Source organism: Nuphar pumila, chromosome 7, assembly GCF_984573655.1.
Source record: "Nuphar pumila chromosome 7, dmNupPumi1.hap1.1, whole genome shotgun sequence".
Lineage (NCBI taxonomy): Eukaryota > Viridiplantae > Streptophyta > Magnoliopsida > Nymphaeales > Nymphaeaceae > Nuphar > Nuphar pumila.
Genome location: NC_143255.1, coordinates 25,791,392 through 25,813,521, shown reverse-complemented (window position 1 = coordinate 25,813,521; position 22,130 = coordinate 25,791,392). Strand labels below are relative to the sequence as shown.

Genomic DNA, 22,130 nt, shown 5'->3' with positions numbered 1-22,130 from the left:
CAGGCTATTGCCTACGCAATTTACTTAGCTGCTGTACAGTTTCGTATATCGTGTATCACTTACACAATTTATTTAGCTCGATGTGTTGTTTCGCACATCGAGTCTGGCTTTATGTCATTTATATTGCCGTCACATTGCAATGTGCACGTGCTTATGCTTTGATATACATGTATTATATATATATAACTTTGTAAGGTACACAGTTCTGCGTACACCTGTCTAACTTTGCATTACGCTTGTATTTAAAGACACAGATTTGCACATACTCACCAAGTCTTTAAAGAAAAGGGATTTCACATGCGAGATTCCAAAACATGTAATGTTAGTTGTTTCGAAAAGCAAAAACGAATATTTAGCGTTTGCATATTCTCAACCAAGTCTTTCCCTCAACCCTGCCTAGCGAAAGGGCTTCGACTACGTAGCCCTAAGTGATATGTAAGGTCTTTTGTTTCGATATCCAAAATGACTCGGATATCCCCGGCCTAAAGCACGGGACTCTGAGATTTCTAAATAATGTTGGTTTTTTTTATGAGAATTTGATACCCCTCTAATCATAACGGTACTATCAGACATACACGGCATGTTAGTGTGAAAATGTCTATGAAGAGACAATACGCATACAAGCATAAATACTTTATAAAAGAAGTGCACGAAGACACTCTCACAACACTTGAACAAAATACGCAAAAAACGTAAAAGTAGCAAACATACATTGCGTAGGCAAAGGGGGGCTCCCAAAGGAGTCATTGGGGAGCCCCCAACGGTCACATTTGTGACCGTTGGGCACCCCCCAACGACTCTATTGGGGGACCCCCAATGCACTTTTATGAAAAACAAAAAAATAAAAAATAAAAGAAATACAAAAATAAATTACAACATATTCCCAAATGGAATATGCGCAAGATAGGAAATTACAAGAATACCCTTTTCGGGTAAGAAAATAAAATATGTATAAATATATATATTTATATATGTAGAGATACATATACATATTATATATTATATGTATATGTATCTCTAAGTATATAAGTATATATATTTATACTTACAACAAGGTTTTTGGAGATACATTTTAACACCCCCCCTCAAACTTACGGTGCGATAACCGCAAGTTTGTCAAGAAGGAAATGAAATCTGGGCGAACATAGTGCTTTTGTGAAGAAGTCTGCAAGTTGATACTCAGACGTCACGTATGATAGATCAATGACCTTCTTCAAATATTCTTCTCTGACATAATGGCAGTCCATCTCTATATGCTTTGTTCGCTCGTGAAAGGTGTGATTCTTGGCAATATAAATTGCACTTTTATTGTCACAGCATAGCTTTGTTGGTTCTCTGATAAACACTCTCATATCTTCCAAAAGGCGTCGAATCCATACAATTTCCATGGTGATAAGATGTCATGGCTCTATATTCGGCTTCAGTGGATGACAGAGAGACCTTTTGTTGCTTTTTGCATCGCCATGAGATCAAAGACTCACCTAAGAAAACACAAAAGCCTGTGGTGGAGTGACGGTTACTAGGGTCACCTCCCCAATCTGAGTCAGTATAAGCAAGTAATTTTAATTCAGAAGAAGAAGATAGAAATACTCCCTTATTCATTGTTCCCTTTAAATATCTGATGATGCGAAGGACAACACTCATATCAACGGTTGTAGGAGCGTGCTGAAACTGACTGGCGATGTGTATAGCATGTGACAGATCAGGTCGAGTAATGCTAAGGTACATTAAAGAACCTACCAACTGCCTGTAAGGAGTAGGATCGGTTAGAGGGACACTGTCGTCAATCTTCATTTTTGCTCCCACAACTTCAGGAGTGTCGCATACTTTGTCATCAGAAATTTCTGATCTGTCAATAATCTCACAAGCAAGTTTAGACTGGGATAGAAAATAACCACGTTGCGAATAGGCAACCTCAATTCCAAGAAAATATGTCAGAAAACCCAAGTCTGACATCTCAAATTTTGAAGTCAAGACGGACTTAATACCCTTTGACTCCTTGAACATCATCACTTGTAATTAACATGTCATCAACATAGAGTAATAGTATCACAATCCCTGCATTAGATTTTCTAGTAAATAGAGCAGTGTCAGTATAACATGAGGAAAAACCATTTTCCAGCATTACATTGGTAAACCTGTCATACCAGGCTTTGGGGGCCTGTTTCAAACCATAGAGGGTCTTTCGAAGACGAAGAACTTTATCTTTAGGAATCTTCATGCCTGGTGGAGCATCCATATACACTTCTTCGTTAAGATCACCATTTAAAAAAACATTTTTCACATCCATTTGAAAAATGTTCCAATTTTTAATAGATGCAATAGTAATAAGACATCTAACTGTAACGATTCGGGCTACAGGAGCAAAAGTTTCTTCATAATCAATTTCATACTCTTCCACATACCCTTTTGCAACTAAGCGAGCTTTATACCTTTCCAGAGATCTGTCGCTCTTAGTTTTAACCTTAAAAACCCATCGACAACCTATAGTTTTCTTTCCTATGGGTAGAGTTTGGAAATCCCAAGTTTCAGCCTTTTTAAGGGCATTAAGTTCATTTTGCATAACTTCTTGCCATTCTGTACATTTTTTAGCTTCTTCAAAATTCCTTGGTTCAAAATAAGAGTGAATGACACTAAGAAAAGCCCTATATCGGGGTGAGAAAGAATAAAAAAAAACAAAACGAGTTGGAGGTCTCCTATTCCTTTCAGATCTTCGGTGATCGAGAGTAGGAACAAGCTCACTATATTGGTCAATAGCACTTCTAAAGGTGTCTTGGTTTCTACGAGAGTAGGTTATTGGATCACTTGAAATTCTACTTTCTTGTTCATTAAGTGAGTTATGTTCACCAACGTCACCATCATTTTCCTCATCATGGTTTGATGATACATCATCATCAGTAGATATATCATCATTACTAGACAATAAGTCAAATAGGAAGGAATAATCAAAATTTTCTTGTTGAGAAACATTTTTTTCAAAGCCACTTTCATTTTCTAAAAAAGTTACATTTTTAGAGACAACTTATCATCTCGAAGATCATAACAACGAAACCCTTTTTGAGTTTCGGAATATCCAAGAAAGGCGCAAGGGATAGCCTTGGGAGAGAGTTTGTCATTCTTATCCGTAAGTATAAAACACTTACACCAAAAAACTCGTAACCTACTATAATCAGGTTCAAACTTATATAAAATCTCAAAAGGGGATATTTTTCCTAATATCGTAGATGGTAAGCGATTTATCAGATAAACAGAAGCAAGAGTTGCTTCTGCCCAAAAGTTTTTAGGAATGTTTTGGGAAATAAGAAGGGTCCTAGTGGTCTCAATGATGTGCCTATGTTTTCTTTCGGCCAACCCATTCTGTTGAGGAGTTTTAGGACAAGACCTTTGGTGGACAATTTCATGATCCTCAAGATATACTTTAAATTGATTAGAGAGATATTCCCCTCCAGAATCACTTCTAAATATCTTTATATTACTGTTGAAGTGATTCTTGATCATTGAATGGAAGGTTTTAAAACACGAAAAAAATTCATGTTTGAACTTAAGAAAATAGATCCACGAATATCTGGAAAAATCATCCACAAAAATGACAATAAGAAAAGCCTCCTTTTGAAGCAACAGGTGCGGGTCCCCAAATATCCGAATGAACAATTTCGAAAGTTTTAGAAGAGAACATAGTTCTTTGCTCAAAAGGTAAACTTTGCATTTTTCCGAGAATACAATCATTACAAGAAAATGAACTTTTACATAGGTCTTTTGCAAAATGTAAATAAGACAATTTGGTGATATTAGGATGACCAAGTCTTTTGTGCCACACATTTATATCTTTATTTTGGGCCACATTACAGAAGAGATTCCATACAGTATAAGTCTCCTTTTCTAAAGCCTTCCCCAATCAATTTCCCGGACCGGCGATCCTGTATTAAACATTTATCACAAGAGAATTTAATATCGCAACCATGGTCCGAGAGTTGAGAAACGGAGAGAAGGTTTAAGTTTAGTTTAGGTATAAATCTAATTTTTTGAATAAAAAAATCTTGAATTTTAAAATTACCTATTCCTTTAATTTCAAGAGAGGTTTCATCCGCAGTGGAAACAAAAGAGGGAGAAACATTTTTTGAGTAATCGGAAAGTGAAAACATGTTCGGGGACATATGAAAAGATGCACCGGAGTCCAAAAGCCAAGAGACTTTACTTGGAAAAGTAGACACGGCGGCACCGGAGGTAGCTCCCTTGAGGAGAGGTTGAAGGGCTTTCACTATTTGATTTATAGAGAGTGACCCACTTGATGATGCCTCCTCCTTTTGTGGTACACCGGTGGTAGCCATTGCGAAAAGCTTTTTCCATTTGGGACATATGGGTTTCATATGTCCGGGTTCTTTACAAAAATGACAAATAATTTTGCTATAGTCCCTTTTTCCTCTTTGCCCACCATTTTCACCTTGATTTTGTGGTTTAAAATGAGGGGGACGATAGGTTTTTACATTGTTCCCGGGTCTTGATACGGCATTGACCTCATTGTTTTCTTCATGATTACAAGGAACCACAAGAACACTTGATCCTTGTTTACATAAACTCATACGAGTCTCCTCACCACTTAATTTGGTGAGTACATCTTCAAGAGAGGGAGGAGCAAATGAGGATAGAAGAGAAGACCTTATTTGCTCAAATTCGGGCCTTAGCCCATTCAAAAAAATAAAGAACCAATCTTCTTCAAGTTGCTTGTGACGGAGTTCAATTGCCTCTCCACTCCATTTTGGTTCAAGCATGGCAAGCTCATCCCAAATGGAGGAAAGATCGGCAAAATATTCCCTAATAGTCATTTCACCTTGAGTAAGAGAGAGAGTCTTCTTTTGAAGATAATACTTATGAGATAGATCCCTCGATGTATACATTTTCTCAAGATAATGCCAAACTTCCAATGCCTTTTTGAACTTAATAATGTTGGGATTAATCTTAGTTTCAACGGATGAAAAGAACCAAGAAAGAATCTTGAAATTCTTCATTTCTCATTCATCGTGCTTCTTAGAATACTCTTCAAGAGCTTTAACCCTTTCTTCTCCTTCAAGAATCTTGATTTCACTTCCGTTTACCACAGTTATTTTGGGTTCCGGTTCGGGAATTGTGCCTTGCACATAACCCCATAGCCCCTTCCCTTTTATGTGAGCCTTCATGTTTTTGGCCCAAACATGATAGTTGGACCCATTTAATTTGAAGCCAAGAGTAAAATGAGACTCTTTTTCGCCCATTATGAAGTAAAGAGAAAGGGAGAAATGGCATACCAACACAATATTTCAAATGCTAGCTTGCGCAAGATTCTTCTAAAATATTTGAGAAGCAATATCCACCACTTCAACCTCCAAAGATCCGAAGGCACGCTTTTCGAGGCACTTGAAAAGAAGAGAATCCCACAATCCTCTATCACCAACCAAGCTCTGATACCATGTGAAAATGTCTATAAAGAGACAATACGCATACAAGCATAAATACTTTATAAAAGAATTGCACGAAGACACTCTCACAACACTTGAACAAAATACGCAAAAAGCGTAAAAGTAGCAAACATGCAATAATGCATGTATTTCATAAAAAAGGAGCAAATGCTTGAGACTCTCAAGCTTCAAGAATTACAAGGGGGAACACCCCTATTTATACAAAAGCAAAGAGGTGCAAAGGGGGGGCTCCCAAAGGAGTCGTTGGGGAGCCCCCAACGGTCACATTTGTGACCGTTGGGGGTCCCCCAACGACTCTATTGGGGGACCCCCAATGCACTTTTATGAAAAAAAATAAATAAATAAAAGAAATACAAAATACAAAAATAAATTACAACATATTCCCAAATGGAATATGTGCAAGATAGGAAATTACAAGAATACCCTTTTTGGGTAAGAAAATAAAATATGTATAAATATATATATTTATATATGTAGAGATACATATACATATAATATATTATATGTATATGTATCTCTAAGTATATAAGTATATATATTTATACTTACAACAAGGTTTTTGGAGATACATTTTAACAGTTAGTACTACGATGATTGGATAAGAGGTTTATAGCAACCTTGTAACGTGCAAATGCACAATGGTGAAAAGAAAATCACATAAATGGTGATAATCGCCTTCACAAGCAAGATGCTCGAATTGGTTTGAAAGGCTAGAGCATGTAAAATGGGTCGTCAGTTAAAATAGAACCTGACATACCCATTCGTCTCTTTGGTTCCGTCAAGAGAGAAGATGTGATGGTACAAAAACTCTGATAGACAGGTCATTAACAACTACGCACCTCGAGTAGCAATTGACTCTATGTCCCCGGTCATCGGAGTTAAGGGACAAGACTACAAAAAATTATCCTAGGTGGTAGATCCCATGAACTTTTGATGCATCCCTTGTCACGAATGCCTCTGGGAAATTCTATCTCGGTCACTAGCCGTACCATTAGAAACAAACTCAGCTAGTTGTCCAGGGTATCAAAATACATAGAATAACAAACCCTCGGACAGTTTCAGTTGTTTTTACGTTCCTCCTGTGTGTACCCTCAGGACAGTTAATATCGAAACAAGGTTATCATGCTCATTTTACTTATTATGAATTGCACATCACGAAAGTAACAATGTATATGTTAGTTTTGCTCTGAATTTTGATATCTATGCACCTACTAGATTTTTATCCGTCTGACCCATTTCATGGGGTACATGTGATGATTAGGTCGACATGGCAAACGATGACGCGATGATGTGATAATATCAAGATCCCACTCTTTCCCTGACGTTCCGCTCCTGAGGACGTTTTGTAATTTTGCATAAGGATTTTCTTTGGAAATTCCTCTTTTGTATAAACTCTAAATTATTAAAAACCTCGTTTTGAATCTATATAGTTTCAATTATAATACGGAGATACAAATCCATTGTATAAAGAATTGTTCGCCTGTAATGCGCCCAAGGTCCGTTGACTTGTTATTTCAAACACCATTTTTCGCTAAAATGCTAGTTTAAACTCTTAAAAAGGAATTATTGCAAAACTTTCAAAAATTTTCCTAAAAAGTTACAAGCCAGGATTTTGGGGGCATTACAATATATATATATATATATATATATATATATGAATGGGAATTGTGCTGCCCCCCTTTTTATTCGTTAGGTCACTTTAGGATCCTCAAAATCATAGTTTTAAGTGTTTTATGCTAGATCTGAATTGTATATGTGTTTATCATTGTTTATTCAATAGAAAACATGTTTTTGATTAAGCATCTTTATGCTCAAATGTGTTTTAAAGAGGCAAAAAAAATCAATAGTTGATATTGTACTAAAATTTGATGATAAAATATTCACATTTTTACATCAAATCAAATCAAAACAAAGTTTGCTTCTCAATAACTAAGCACTGCTAAACAAATTTAACGGTTCAGATCTAGCATATAACACCTAAAAGTAATTTTGGAGGGTCCCAACCAAACGAAAAAGGGGCAGCATAATCCCCATTCTCTTTATATATATATATATATATATATATATATATATATATATATATATATATATATATTCTGAGATTTTTTCGGGAAAAACTCAATTTTTGAAAATATCCCGAGAACAAGAGCTGTGACTATGGACAGAAAAAGTGACTTTTCCCCACTTCAGACTTTTGACATGGCAATCACAATCTATTTTAATCAGAAAGAATTTCACTCCATATATGCAACCAACACTTGTTAACCCAAAGAAACTTGCTATGAGATGAGATGAATGCAAACATGAACCTGTCAGCACATAGTAGTCTAGATTGTAACATATAATATACAAACTAGATCTTGAAGATCCTCACCTCGGGGTCAGGCACGACACCTGATGGAACTGGACTAGCAACATGGAATACTCCATCACATCCAACAATAGCAGAATACAATTCATTGTAGTCTAGTAGGTCTGCCTTGAAGAGCTTCAGTCTCCCAGAGGAGTTGTCCAAGTTTTTCAACTGTTCATTTTTTTTGTCATCTGCAAGAGCTGGTGTACTTTATAAGAAAGAATTCATATAAAAGATAGGTCTTATGTAAGGCAAATGATGCCTTAACACCTTATGTTTTAGGCAGATCATACAATTAAAAAACGGTTACAAAACTCTCACAGAAATGGGATTTATATGAATATTGAACAACTAAATCTGATCCAATAACAAACTCAAATAAACAAAATCTTCCCTACATGCAAAATTATTAGAATAGAACTTATGTTATATATCCTACTAATAGGATCAAGTGACAAGTTGAACTTGTGAGAGACTAAAATCTCAGCTCAATATCATTTATTTTATTGTACCAGCTTGGTTAGGAAACGGAAGCGGGAAACAATACGGGAAGCGGAAGCAAGAGGCGATGCATTTTAAAATGTATAAGAAGAGGGAATGGAGGAATAATATATATATATATATAAGAATTAAATGGGAATCAAAATGAAACACAATATTAAATTTCATGATTTTGTAGTGTAAGAATTAAATTTTTAACAAAAAAAAAACAACAACTACGCCTTCATCCCAAAACAATTGGGGTCAGCGATATGAACCAAAAAAGAAATTCATTTTGGGTCTTCCACATGAATCCTTTTCCTCCAATCATTTCTATCCAACGCCATGTCCTCGGTGAGGTTCAAAGCATTCATATCCTTTCCTATCATCTCCATCCAAGTCTTCCTAGGCCTACCCCGACCTCTTTTAACTAATATATTTTCCCATTTCTCCAACCTTCTAACTGGAGCATCATTAGGCCTTCGCCGAATATGTCCAAACCACCGTAAACGATTCTCTCGCATCTTATTTTCAATGGGTGCAACACCTACCTTCTTACGTATCTCTTCGTTCCGAATCTTATCTTTTATTGTATTTCCACACATCCATCTAAGCATCCGCATCTCAGCTACACTCATTTTTTGAATATGATGTCTCTTGGCAGCCCAACATTCCGTACCATATAGTAAAGCGGGTCTAATAGTCGTCCTATAAAACTTTCCCTTCAACCGCAATGGCATTCTACGATCGCACAGCACTCCAGTAGCACTTTTCCATTTCATCCACCCAACCTTTATCCTATGATTTACATCTCCATCAATTTCTCCATACTTTTGAATGATGGATCCCAAATATTTGAAATAATCATTCACCGGTATATCTTGCTCACCAAGCTTCACTACACTCCCATCACTACTTCGTTGCTTACTAAACCGACATTTCATATATTCAGTCTTACTCTTACTCAACTTAAAACCTCTAGCTTCCAATGTCTGTCTCCATAATTCTAACTTAGCATTAACCCCAGCTCTAGACTCATCAATCAAAACAATATCATCAGCAAACAACATACACCACGGTACATTTTCTTAACAAAATCTAAAAATGATGACTATGAATTTAGAGAAAGCACATGGAGGAAAAAAAATATTGTCACACATATCAAATCGGTATATGAAAACCCAAACTTCTACATATACAGTGCATAGGAAAAATCAACCATCATGTGTGCAAATCGGCACCTCTCTCTCTATATATATATATACATATGTTAAGCCATTATATATATATATATATATATATATATTCGAAGCCATGAATTTCTACAAGTATATAAATATATACTCATAAAAAAATCAGGTTTCTCTCTTTCTTTTCCACCAAAACATCACATGAGTTCGACTTAAGTCGTTTCTCCCATTCAAATCATTAAAAGAATCTGTACCTTTGTTGAGAGACGGAAAAGAAAAACCGGAGATGCGTCGGATGATCGGAGAGGAAGAAGGTCCTTTCCTTCTTCTTCTTCTCTTTTTTTTCCTTTCTCCTCTCCCACGATTTCCTTTCTCTCTCTCTCTTTCTCCTTCCTCTTTTTTTCTTTCCTATATTTTTATTTGAGGTTTTTGTAGAGGGAATCCTCTAGAGGGTGACGCCCCTCTAGGGTTCCCCATTTGGGTTGGGAGATAGAATCCTCCCTCACATGGGATTATATCTCTAACCTCTTTCCTATTCTTTTCAAAAATTTTGTTGACGTTTCTACTTCCTACCTCTTTTAATTACTTACCCTTTTTTTTACTCAACCAATTGCGCTCTTCTAGAGATCCTACTTTTTTGGTAACTACCATATCCAAATGAATTTCGAAATTAATTAATTTTTAATAATTAATTATTTAATAATTAATAAATGTCCAGAAAGTTTCAGAGGGTGTCTTACCCCTCTAGGAGTCTTTTTAACTTCAAATTTCCTTAAATTAAACTTGTATATTGAATTTAAAGTTTTAATTTTGTTGGACCTTAATATTGGATCTGGATCAAGATCCAAGATCTACATCCAGACCCAATATCCATATGGATCTTAAACTGAACTAGATCCTAATTAATATAGGTCTTGGACTGAGTCCAGATCCATATTAACTTGGACCATACGGATCAGATCCAGTCCGATGCAATCAAGACCTGGTCTCATTGTGGCGGGCCTTTTTTGAAAAAAAAAATGATTTTCGGCCCAGCCGTAGCCCGAATTCAGAAAAATAAAATATCATTGAATTCAAAATTTTGAGGTGCATCTAATGATACATAATTTGAATTTTTCTTTGAATTTTGCTTGAATTTAACTCGAATTTTGCTTGATTTTAAAGGTCAAAAATAGAAGTTTTTATCATATCATGTTTGGCTCGTTTAGGTCTTGTCAATGAGACCTGGGCCGAACCCAGATTCAATTGACACCACCTAATATCGAGTATCTTACCAATGTTTCTATAACACTTAGCCAAATTTTCAAAAATCCAAAATTTAACTTAGTGTAAAAATACATGATATTACAGGCCAAGCCCGTCCTGGTCCCAATCTTGCGACAGGAAGGTGGGGCTAACAGGGGCTCAGCTCAGCTGAGAGGGGAGCGAAAAGAAAGGGAGTAGCAGTCGTTCAGCTGCTGCTACCTTCAGGGAATCCGAGGAAGAGGGGCGTAGCGCAGACTTGCTTTGAGCACACTAATTTCTTCAAAGTAACAGTACCAGAGGCACGACCCGGCTAGTTAAGGCCAGGAACGCATTGTCGGTAGAAGGGACGAGACAATCAGTGCATACCCAGAGGTGGACTGGTCGACCCAACCCCTACTCTGATCCTGAAGGCCAACACAATAGGATCAAAATCCTATGATGTTACCCCAAGCTAACGAATGCAGAGCATAGGCGTGCTTCAGGCAGGGCGGCAACACCAGGCGGTGCTGCCACCACTGAGAGAAAGATGGGTAGGAGGGCGGCGCCCTTCTACAGGCAACCGGAATGTGAGAGAAAGGAAGAAACGGGGGAGGAAAGGGGGGCAGGAAGGCCAACAATAGAAAAGGGATAGAGAGGGGCAGGCCCTCCTGCCAGCAACAAAAATGAGAGAGAGAGAGAGAATGGGAGGTAGCGTACATGAGGGGGGGAGACCTATGTGCTCCAGCGAGAGGGAGGAGACGGGGGGAAAAGAGGCAAGAGGGAGATAGATGAGGGGAAGAGAGAGACCAATGCCTTCGGTGATGCTCCGGTGAGGTGCAGGGAGGGTCAGGGTTCGGGGTTCTCTGGTGAGGGTCGGGAGGGAGGCTTAGGTGAGCATAGGAGAGTTGTGGGGTTTCGGGTTGCGCCTTACGCAGAGAGGGGATCCCGTCGGGGGTCTCAATGTTTTAAAAAGGAAAACCCCCTGAGGGGGGTTTAAATAGAACACGCGAGGGGGGGGGGGTAAGAACCCGAACCCGATTGGATCCAAAATATTTTTTTTTAAACTCACGAGTATTACACGAACAGTTTAACCCAGAGTTACTAGAAGCTTCTTAGATAGGTGGGGACCTTGCTTCCTGGAAACACGCTCCAGAAGCATGACTCCTTGCTTATGAACCTTGATGAGAACCTCGATTCCCCCACGCTTCTCCTATGCTTTTCACATGCATCGAAAGAGGACAAAGAATACAATATACATGTTCTTAAAGTTCGGATCTGCCATATGTACAGGTGGACAAGTCTGGACAGACCTGTCCAACAGTACATGTAGACAGATCTGGACAGATCTATCCGGCAGTACCGATGGACATCTGTCCGGATACATACATGGACAGATCTGCCGACATAGAGGTATGCGCATATCTGATCCAGATCTGCTGGTTTTAAAACTGCTTTCAAATTTTGCTTTAAACAGTCCACTTCCCATACTCATGGCTGTAATTCTTTTTTTTTATAAATGGACTGCTCATGTGCATACACATACACATGTGAATACATATATATGTGCCCAGATCGCAGCTATGGTTGGGGCCAGATTTGACCCAAGCTATGTCTATGGGCAGGGTACTATATATATATATATATATGAGATTCTGATTTTCATTTCTAAGATGTATATGCAGTTTTGATATTCATCATGCTTCGAATCTAATCAAGTAGGCATGCGTAGATTTAATGCACATGTTGTGTTTGATGCTTTATATTTCACTGATTTTAATTAAAATAAGCATGATCAGAATTTTTATACATGCAGTTTTTGATGTTATCATGCACTGATTCTAATTAGCTAGGCCTGCTCATGTGTAATGACTATGCAGTCTCGACCCGGTGTCTCATCTTTAGCCCAGCCAACTGTTGTCAGCTGGGCAACTTCTCAAAATATATATATATATATATATAACGAAATACATTATGTTATATGACTGTTTATTGGACTGTTATGTGACTGTTTTCCGAACTGTCATATAACTGTTTATTGGACCGTTATATGACCATTCATCGGACTGTTATGTGACTGGTTTTCGGGCTGTTTACATAACTGTTCATAGGATTGTTTATACGTGACTGTTATGCTTCATTAGGGGTAACTGAAATGCATATTGTATATAACTGTTCATGTTTATTAAGTGTAACTGAAATGCATATTGCATATAACTGTTCATGTTTATTAAGTGTCGTTGAAATGCATATTCATATAACTGTTCATGTTTATCAAGTGTCACTGAAACACATATTGCATATAATTGTTCATGTTTATAGTGTCACCGAAAAAGTATGTTAAAAATGATTGCTTATGCTTATAAAGTGTTACCAGAAGCATATTATATACGACTAGTTCATGCTTTATAGAGTGTCGATAACATACATATTTATGTGATTGTTCTGCACACTTTTACAGGACTGTTATGCTTTATAGAATGTTACTAAAATACATGTTATGTGACTAAGTATGTTAAAATGTGTATATATAAATATATATACATATACTTATATATATACATGCGTATATATAAGTATATATATATATATACATATATGTATATATATACATATATACTCTTTATTTTCTTATTGTATATTCAAATACCCGATAGGGGTATTTTTGTAATTATTCTAGACTTTTTTATTTTTAGTTTTTTTTTATTTTTTATTTTTCTTTTTATCTTTTTTCCTTTTTTATTTTTAAACCTTGTAATTTGGACCACTAGGGGCCCCACCATCTAGTCGTTGGGGCTCCCAACGACTAGAAGGGAGCCCCAAGTGGTCCCTCTCTCTCCTACTTTTTTCCTCTACAAAAAGAGGGCTCTCCCTCTTGTGTTGTAAGCTTTTCAGCCCACTTTGTCTTTCTCTTCAATAATACTTTTTGCCTTTTAGGCACTTCACCCCTTAGTGGGTTATTTGTGCACTTTAGGTGCTTATGTTCTTGGTTTTTTGTTTGACTCTTTAAAAGAGATCTTTGGATTATTGGTGCTTCCGCTATTTTCATTACATGGTATCAGAGCCATTGAATTTTCAATATTCTTGAAAGATCTTTGGGGCTCTTCATTTTCTATCAAAGCCATTAATGAGCACCCATCCAAGGTAGAAGATTGGGAAAGTAACCATGCCAAAATTTTGGCATGGTTCATGAACAATGTTGATATTAAAAATTGTGCCAACATTGCTAAATTTAGGAGAGCCAAAGAAGCATGGTTCTTCCTTAAGGGTATGTATACAAAAAAAGATTTAGCTAGACAATTTTTTTTGCAAGAAAATATTAGATCTACTAGACAAGCGGACATGAGTGTCTGTGATTATTTTAGTGTTTTAACCCCTCTTTGGGATGAACCCGCTCTTCTTGAGCCCAAATGGGTAGCTCCATAAGCTTAGAAGAGAAAAAATTGAAAAAGAGCATTTCATTTATTTTCTTCATGGGCTTAGATCCGAATTTGAACAAGTCGGGGCATCTCTTCTTCATGGAAGTAAAGCCTTACCTATTGAAGATGATCTTGCCGAAGTATGCAAGAGAAAACTCGTCTTGGCATAAGCCTTAAGAATGATGAAATTTTGGCCGTTACTAGGCCGGGAACCAATGTAAAAGCATATAGACCGCCCCATTTTTCAAAAAATAATGGGTATAGAAAGGGAGTGATTTATCGTTATTGTAATGAACCAGGACATATTAAGCCGGTTTGTCCAAAGCTTAAAGGAAAGGTGACTGCGGTTGGAGAAAACACTCCAAAGAAGGAAGAAGAAATTTTCAATGGAGGAGATATCAAAGAAACTCTTTGGCAAATTTCTGAAGTCCTCCAACATCTTCTCAAGACTTCTTCAACATCAACTTCTGGAGCCATCATAGCCTATTTATCATCACCTCCAGGTATGTGGATACTAGACTCTGGTGCTTCTTTTCATATGACATCTCATAAAATTTCTCTTTCGAATGTTTTCTCCGACCCTATATCTTCGTATGTTTCAACGACCGATGAAACATCTTTAAAAATTGAAAGTATTAGAACACTTAACTTAAAATCTTCTCAAAAGAGTTGTTCCAAAAGCTAACTTAAATCTTTTTTCGGTCTCTCAAATTACCGATCATGGTTGTCAAGTCTCATTGTCACATAAAGATTGCACCATGCAGGATCTCCAGTCAGGAAAGTTGATTGGGCAAGGCCATAGGAGGGGTGATCTTTATTTTATGGATTTTTTTTACTCTTCCATCCAAGTCATTTTATAATTTTGTAAATGTCAAAAGTATTAAAGTTTGGCATAAGAGACTTGGTCATCCGAACTTTTTAAAGATGTCTCTTTTTCCTTTTTTGGACAATACTTGTAAAGACAAACACATGACTTGTAAAGATTGCATTTTTGGAAAATCTAAAGCTATTCCATTTTCTCAAAGAAATTATGTTCCCACACGGCCATTCGAACTTGTTCATTCTGATGTATGGGGTCCCTCTCATGTTGTATCTAAAGGAGGTTTCTCATATTACGTTGTCTTTGTTGACGATTTTACTCGATTTATTTCTTAAACCATAAATCTGAGGTTTTCTCTTTTTTTAAAGAATTTCATGCAATGGTTAAAAATCACTTTTTAGGAAACTTGTCCATTCTTAGATCTGACTAGGGAGGAGAATACATGTCCAATGATTTTCAAAGATATTTGAAAGAAAATAGAATTTTTCATCAACGTTCTTGTTCAAACACTCCGCAACAAAATGGTCTTGCGGAAAGAAAGCATAGATACATAATAGAGACAACAAGAACTCTATTAGTTTAAAAAAAATTCCAAAATCCTTTTGGGCCGAAGTTGTTATGACTTCAACATATTTAATTAATAGAACACCCTCGTCTTCTTTGAAAAATCCTTCTCTATTTGAAAAACTTTACAATATGTCTCCCGACTATAAAAGACTAAGAGTTTTTTGATGTAAGTGTTTTGTTCTAACTCACAAAAACGATAAACTTTCTTCAAGGGCAATTGAATGTATTTTCTTAGGATATGGCAAAAAACAAAAATGTTACCACTATTTTGACCTATTAAATAACAAACTTTATATCTCAAAAGATGTCACTTTTGTAGAAGAAGAAAATGGTTTTTCGCATAACCTAAATGAAAATGTTGATTATTCTTCTTTGTTTGACTTGTTACCTCAAAAAAAATACATAGACAATCATGTTGAAACTCTTGAACCTCCTGTAGCTGCCATTGAGGATCATATTGAACCTCAAAATGATGAGCAACATGATCTACATGAAAACCTAAATGAAAATATAACAAGTCATACACAAGTTTATACTAGAAAAAATGAAAATAATCTTCCTTGTGCTCTTGAAAAATTCTCTCAAAATGAATCATTAGAAGAATCCACTAAAAGGAGATCAAGTCGTATTTCTAAAATACCTAATAGATTTGTATCTTATGATTCCTTTTCTCCAAATTTTTGAGCTTGTTTGTTAGCTCTTCATTCTTTCCATGAACCATCCCATTATAATGATGTCAAACAATATGCCCATTGGAATGAAGCAATAGAAGTTAAACTTAATGCACTTAATAAAGCACAAACTTGTGAAATCATTAATCCCCCTAATGGCAAGAAACCCATTCGATGTAGATGGGTTTTCAAAGTAAAAACTAAAAGTGATGGTTCTCTAGAAAGATTTAAGGCTCGATTAGTAGCCAAAGGATATGCCAAAGAATATGGGGTGGATTATGATGAGACTTTTACCCATGTTGCTCGAATGACTAGTGTTCGGGCCCTTATTGCAATAGCCTCTATTGAAAAATGGCCCATTTTTTCAACTTGATGTCAAGAATGCTTTTTAAATGAAGATCTGGGTGAAGAAGTTTACATGGAACTACCTCCTAGCATGAATTTAAATGGTAAAATTTTGAAATTAAAAAAGGCATTATATGGCCTTAAGCAAGCTCCCAAAGCTTGGTATGACAAGCTTAGTAATGTATTAATCAATTTGGGTTTTATTTCTTTTTATACTGACACTCTCTTTTTGTTAAGAAAACAAATGACTCCATTGTTATTCTACTTCTATATGTTGATGATATGATCATCACTGAAAGTGACAAAAATGGAGTAAATGATGTTAAGTTAAAGATAACTTTTGATACATCTGACTTGGGGTTTTTGAGATATTTTTTAGGTATTGAAGTGGCGTATTCTCCTCGAGGATACATTCTACCTTAAATGAAATTAGCAGCAAACATCTGTACCAAATCAGGAGTTTCAGATGAAAAGAAAGTTGAAACTCCTAAAGTTATAAATGCAAAGTTAGGACTTGAGGATGGTGTTCGTCTTGAAGATCCTACCCCCTATCGGCAATTGATTGGATCCCTTACTTACTTATCCATCACCCGTCCGGATATTGTGGTTCATGCTGCAAGTCAATTTCAGCATACTCCTACTATAGTTCATAAGGCGGTCGTGATGCGAATTCTGCGATATATCAAGAACACAATCTCCAAAGGGCTTTTCTTATCCTCTTCTTTATCTCTTGAATTAACTGCTTATACTGATGCTGATTGGGGGAAAAATCCAAATGATCAAATCTCAACTACTGGTTTTTGCATTTTTTTAGGTGAATCCCTCATTTCGTGAAGATATAAGAAGCAACAAAAAGTTTCTCTATCATCCACTGGAGCTAAATATCGGGCCATGGCGATGACAATTATGGAAATTGTGTGGCTTAGAAGTCTCCTCTGTGACATGAGCATCCTCATTTCTTCTTCCACCAAGATGTGTTGTGATAACAAGAGCGCGATTTACATCACAAGCAATCACACATTCCACGAGCGTATCAAGCATATTGAAATGGATTGCCACTATGTTCAAGACGAATTTCTCAGAGAAACCATCACACTACCATATGTTACTTCAGAATATCAGTTGGCTGACTTGTTCACCAAAGCGCTTCCAACTCCGCGTTTTATGTTTCTTCTTGGCAAACTTTCGGTCTTATCCCCATAAAGTTTGAGGAGGCATGTTAAAATGTGTATATATATATACTCTTTATTTTCTTATTGTACATTCAAATACCTAATAGGGGTATTTTTGTAATTATTTTTGTACTTTTTATTTTTAGGTTTATTTATTTATTTATTTTTTATCTTTTTTCTTTTTCTTTTTATTTTTAAACCTTGTAATTTGGACCACTAGGGGCCCCACCATCTAGTCGTTATGGCCCCAACGATTATTAATATGCCCATTGGGGCTCCCAACGACTAGAAGAGAGCCCCAAGTGGTCCCTCTCTCTCCTACTTTTTTCCTCTATAAAAAGAGGGCTCTCCCTCTTGTGTTGTAAGGCTTTTTAGCCCACTTTGTCTCTCTCTTCAATAATACTTTTTGCCTTTTAGGCACTTCACCCCTTAGTGGGTTATTTGTGCACTTTACGTGCTTGTGTTTTTGGCTTTTTGTTTGACTCTTTTAAAAAGATCTTTGGATTATTGGTGCTTCCGCTATTTTCATTGCAAAGTATACATGCTTTTACAGGATTGTCATGCTTTATGAAATGTTACTAAAATACATGTTATGTGACTGATTATGCATGCTTCTACGTGACTGTTCATGTGTTACAAAATGTTACCAAAAATACATGTTTTAATGTTGTAAAGAGTTATCACATAGATCACTGTTATGTGCAGAAAATAACTGAGACTGCATATGGTCATCAACTGGGTCGTGATTGTTTTGTTTAAGCCCAACTGATTGCCAATAGTCTTAATGGTGTTCCATGTGTGGGGCAACATAGCTTCGGGATCGGTAGTCCGGTTTTGTATCCTGAGCATGCCCAAATTTGGCAAGAATGTGATTGTTTACATATGCTTATGAAATTTAATATTATGTTGGCATAAATATGCATGATATGAACACGTAAATTCTGTAATTATATGATCATGTGCATGTTTGCATATGTAATTTGTTTTACATGTACATTCCTATTGTGTTTGTATGAATGCACATTTGTGGACATGCTGAATGATTGTGTGGTTACATGTTCACTGTGGTTTTTGCATAAGATGTATCAGCGATCAAAAGTGAACCACTATAGGCCGTATGTGTCATGAGCATGTGTTGCTCTAAAAGTTGTTTATATGCATTGCAAAATTCACCCTGAAATTGTTGACTTTCTAAATTAATTGCACTGTTAAATTGTGTAACGGGCCAAGGTCTTGTGTTATGCTTTGCATGTTGATTTCCTTTTGATAAAAAGATAAAAGAGATAACTTTCACAATGTGAGAATCCTTGATGGCGGTTTTGGAAAACCGTGAGTGTAGCGCCCCAAAATTTCAAACTTGTAAAATTTTAAAAGAACTTGAAGGAGACTGAAAATCCTTATTTTTCAGAGCATTTGATTTAGCGGATCAGCGAAAAATTATTTTTGAAATAACAAGTCAGCAAACCTTGAGTGCATTAATGCGAACCTTCCGTTTCACAATAGATTTACATCTTCGTAACAACATTTAAAACCATATGCATTAAAAGATAATTTCAAGTTTATACAAATTAGAATTTCTCGAGGAAACCCTTATACAAAATTTAAACTAAAGGGGTATATCCAGGATGCGGAATGCTATAAGAAATAGTGGGATCTTAATGCCATCTTACAATCGCGTCATCGCCTGTCGCTCAGACCTAATCATCACATGTACCCATGAGATGGGTCAGATTTATAAAAAACTAGTAGGTGCATAAGTATAACAATTTAGAACAAAACTAACATATGCTTTATTTCATACATGATATGCAAATTAACATAAGTAAAATGAACAATATAACTTTGTTTCAATATTAGCTGTCCTAAGGGTACGCACAAGAGAAACGTATAAACAACTGAAATTTGCTCGGGGGTTTATTATTCTTTGTATTTTGATACCTCAAGTAACTAGTTGAATCTGCTCCTAAGGGGACGGTCGATGACCGAGAGAGGATTCCCCAAAGGTATTCGTGGCAAAGCATGCATCCAACTTCTGCAGAAGTCCATGGGGTCTATCACCTAGGATAATATTTGATAATCTCGTCCCCTAACTTCGATGACTAGGGACACCGAGTCAATTACTACTCGAGGAGCGTAGTTGTTAACAACCTTTTCATCGGAGTTTTTGTACCATCTCATCCTCTCCTTTGATAGAACCAATAAGGCGAATGAGTGTGTCAGGTTCTATTTTAACTAACGACCCATTCTACATGCTCTGGTTCATTGAACCAATTCGAGCATCTTGCATATGAAGGCGATTATTACCATTTGTGTGATTATCACTTTTATATCATTGTGCAATTTGCACGTTATGAGATCACCACGAATCTTTCATCCAATTATCGTAATATCAACATGTTGCGCATTTCTCGTGATACTGCTTACGATAAAAGAGGTATGGGTTTCTCAAAAGAAACCCCAACCTTAGCAATTTTCACCTTCCCATGCTCCCAATTGAGGATATCCGAGTCATATCGGATATCCTACAAAAGTTTGTAAACATTTCTTTCTATTGTGCCGGTTTGGGAAAAACTTAGTAGCAATTAGGCATCCTTCAAGTGTTTGAATGTGCTTTTCAAAGCCATGCATAATTGAAAACTGGATTCTCGCATGAAATCCATTTTCTTTAAAGTTTTGGTAGACATGCACGAGTTTTTTAAAAAGAGCAGCGTACCTTGTGAGGTTATATATATATATATATATATATATATATATATATATATATATATATATATATATATATATATATATATATATATATATATATTAGATAACACATACGTTATAGTGCAACGGCAATGTATAAAGCAAGACTAGATGTGTGAAACCGGCCACCCCGACATCACCAACAACTACCACCGACGTCACCAGTAGCGACCACGGATGGCAGGTGAGGTGAGCAAGAACAGAGAACTGAAAAAACCCTCTGTTTCTCTTTTCCCTTCTTCTCCTAAAGGCAATTTCTTGCCTGGTATGTTTCCTTTTGTTTTGTTTCACGAAGAGGAGGGTAATATTGGACGATTTAGGCCGGACTGTCGTCGGTTGTTGTCGCCAAACTTCCCTTCCCTGAGACAGCGAGATGGGCCCCCGGCCTTCTTCCTCATTGTTCCCCTTTTTCTCAAAAGAGTGTTTCCTCTTTTTTTTTCTCTCTGTATATATATAATATATACCGTAAAAGATTTTTTTTCGGTTTTCACAAACAACTATTCTGATCGCTGTTTATTCCCTGAAAAACCCTTTTTCACAAATTTGTTTCCTGAAAAACAATATATATACAGAGGATGAAAGTGTGAATTCGGCAGGGACAGTTAGTCCTTCCAACCCCTCGTAAACTCTGTGCAGTAATTCTCTGTAAACTCAGAGAATACAAATTTCTCTTCTGCACTTATACATGAGTAGGCCACGCGACCTTACAAGAATAACTAAAGAACATCTCTTACTTGAAGAGTGAGAAACAATAAAAACACATATGGGCAATCAAAATAACTAAAAAATCATGTATCTCTCTCTCTTCCCTGTAGAAAAAGAAAGAGAGGGAGGCCCGGGAAGGGAAGAAGGGGGATACCAACTACCAACCTGGTTCTCTGACGGTTCCGTGGACGGTGTATCCCTTAGAGAGAAGGGCCTTGAGGAGCCACCGGGCCAAGTAACCACCCGCACCCGTCACACACACCACCTTCTTCTGACTCTCCTCCGGCTCCATCCACACCAGCAACACACAATACACGCCCTTCAGCCCTCTCCCCCTGTGCGCTCTGCTGCTCTTCCCATCTCTTATTTTTCTTGGGGGAGTTCAACGGCTAACGTGGTCATCAATAGCACCATCCAAAATTAATGATACGTGTCATCTGTAAAAATTGCCCAACTCAGATTGTTTCGAATCGGCCGATTCCGTTAATTGATTTGAAAATCGATTCCGATTCCGATACGAATTCTGACAACATTCGTTGGTGCAACTGAATCGAGTGTATTGAAAACCCCTTAGACCCAGTTGGGCTTGAAGCTAATTGATGCGTGCCGATTGCATAGGTCTGAAGTCTAGGACACTATTGTAAACACAGGTCTGGTTCTGGAAAAAAGAAACGTATAGACTCCAAATAGTTTGCATTCAACACCTGTTTTTATACGCTCGGCTTAAATGGTTTTTATGCAATTTATACCACCTAAAGGTCCTGAAATCGAACTTTGGTTCTACCCAGCTATTTCAACCAACTAAGGCTATTTATTCTTGATTGTTGGCATCTCTCTTGGACCTAGTCTAAGTCTAACTCAGTTGAGTCAGTGGTCTATGTCGAATTGGTCGGTCTCACCCAATGAAGGGCGTAGACCCACCTTTGCAAGTAGGTGAAAGTTCAATTGTATTATGAGAGCTATGTTGCATGCATCCCACAACGTTAAAG

The 22,130-nt window shown here is 36.9% G+C and overlaps 1 protein-coding gene across 2 annotated transcripts in view; it reads right to left on the bottom strand.

The window, feature by feature from the left end:
* The window catches only part of LOC149831595 (cinnamoyl-CoA reductase 1-like), a 75,463-nt gene extending 53,969 nt beyond the window's left edge, over positions 1-21,494 (bottom strand). The window contains exons 1-2 of one of the 2 annotated variants that reach the window (XM_090014013.1): positions 21,307-21,494; positions 7,828-8,006 (exon numbers count right to left, since the gene is read on the bottom strand). In XM_090014013.1, the coding sequence (XP_089870139.1) occupies positions 7,828-8,006; positions 21,307-21,433 (306 nt within the window). In that variant the 5' untranslated portion in view covers positions 21,434-21,494. The remainder of the gene's footprint in view (positions 1-7,827; positions 8,007-21,306) is intronic. The other variant, XM_090014014.1, reaches the window with a different exon arrangement.
* Positions 21,495-22,130: the final 636 nt, after the last annotated feature.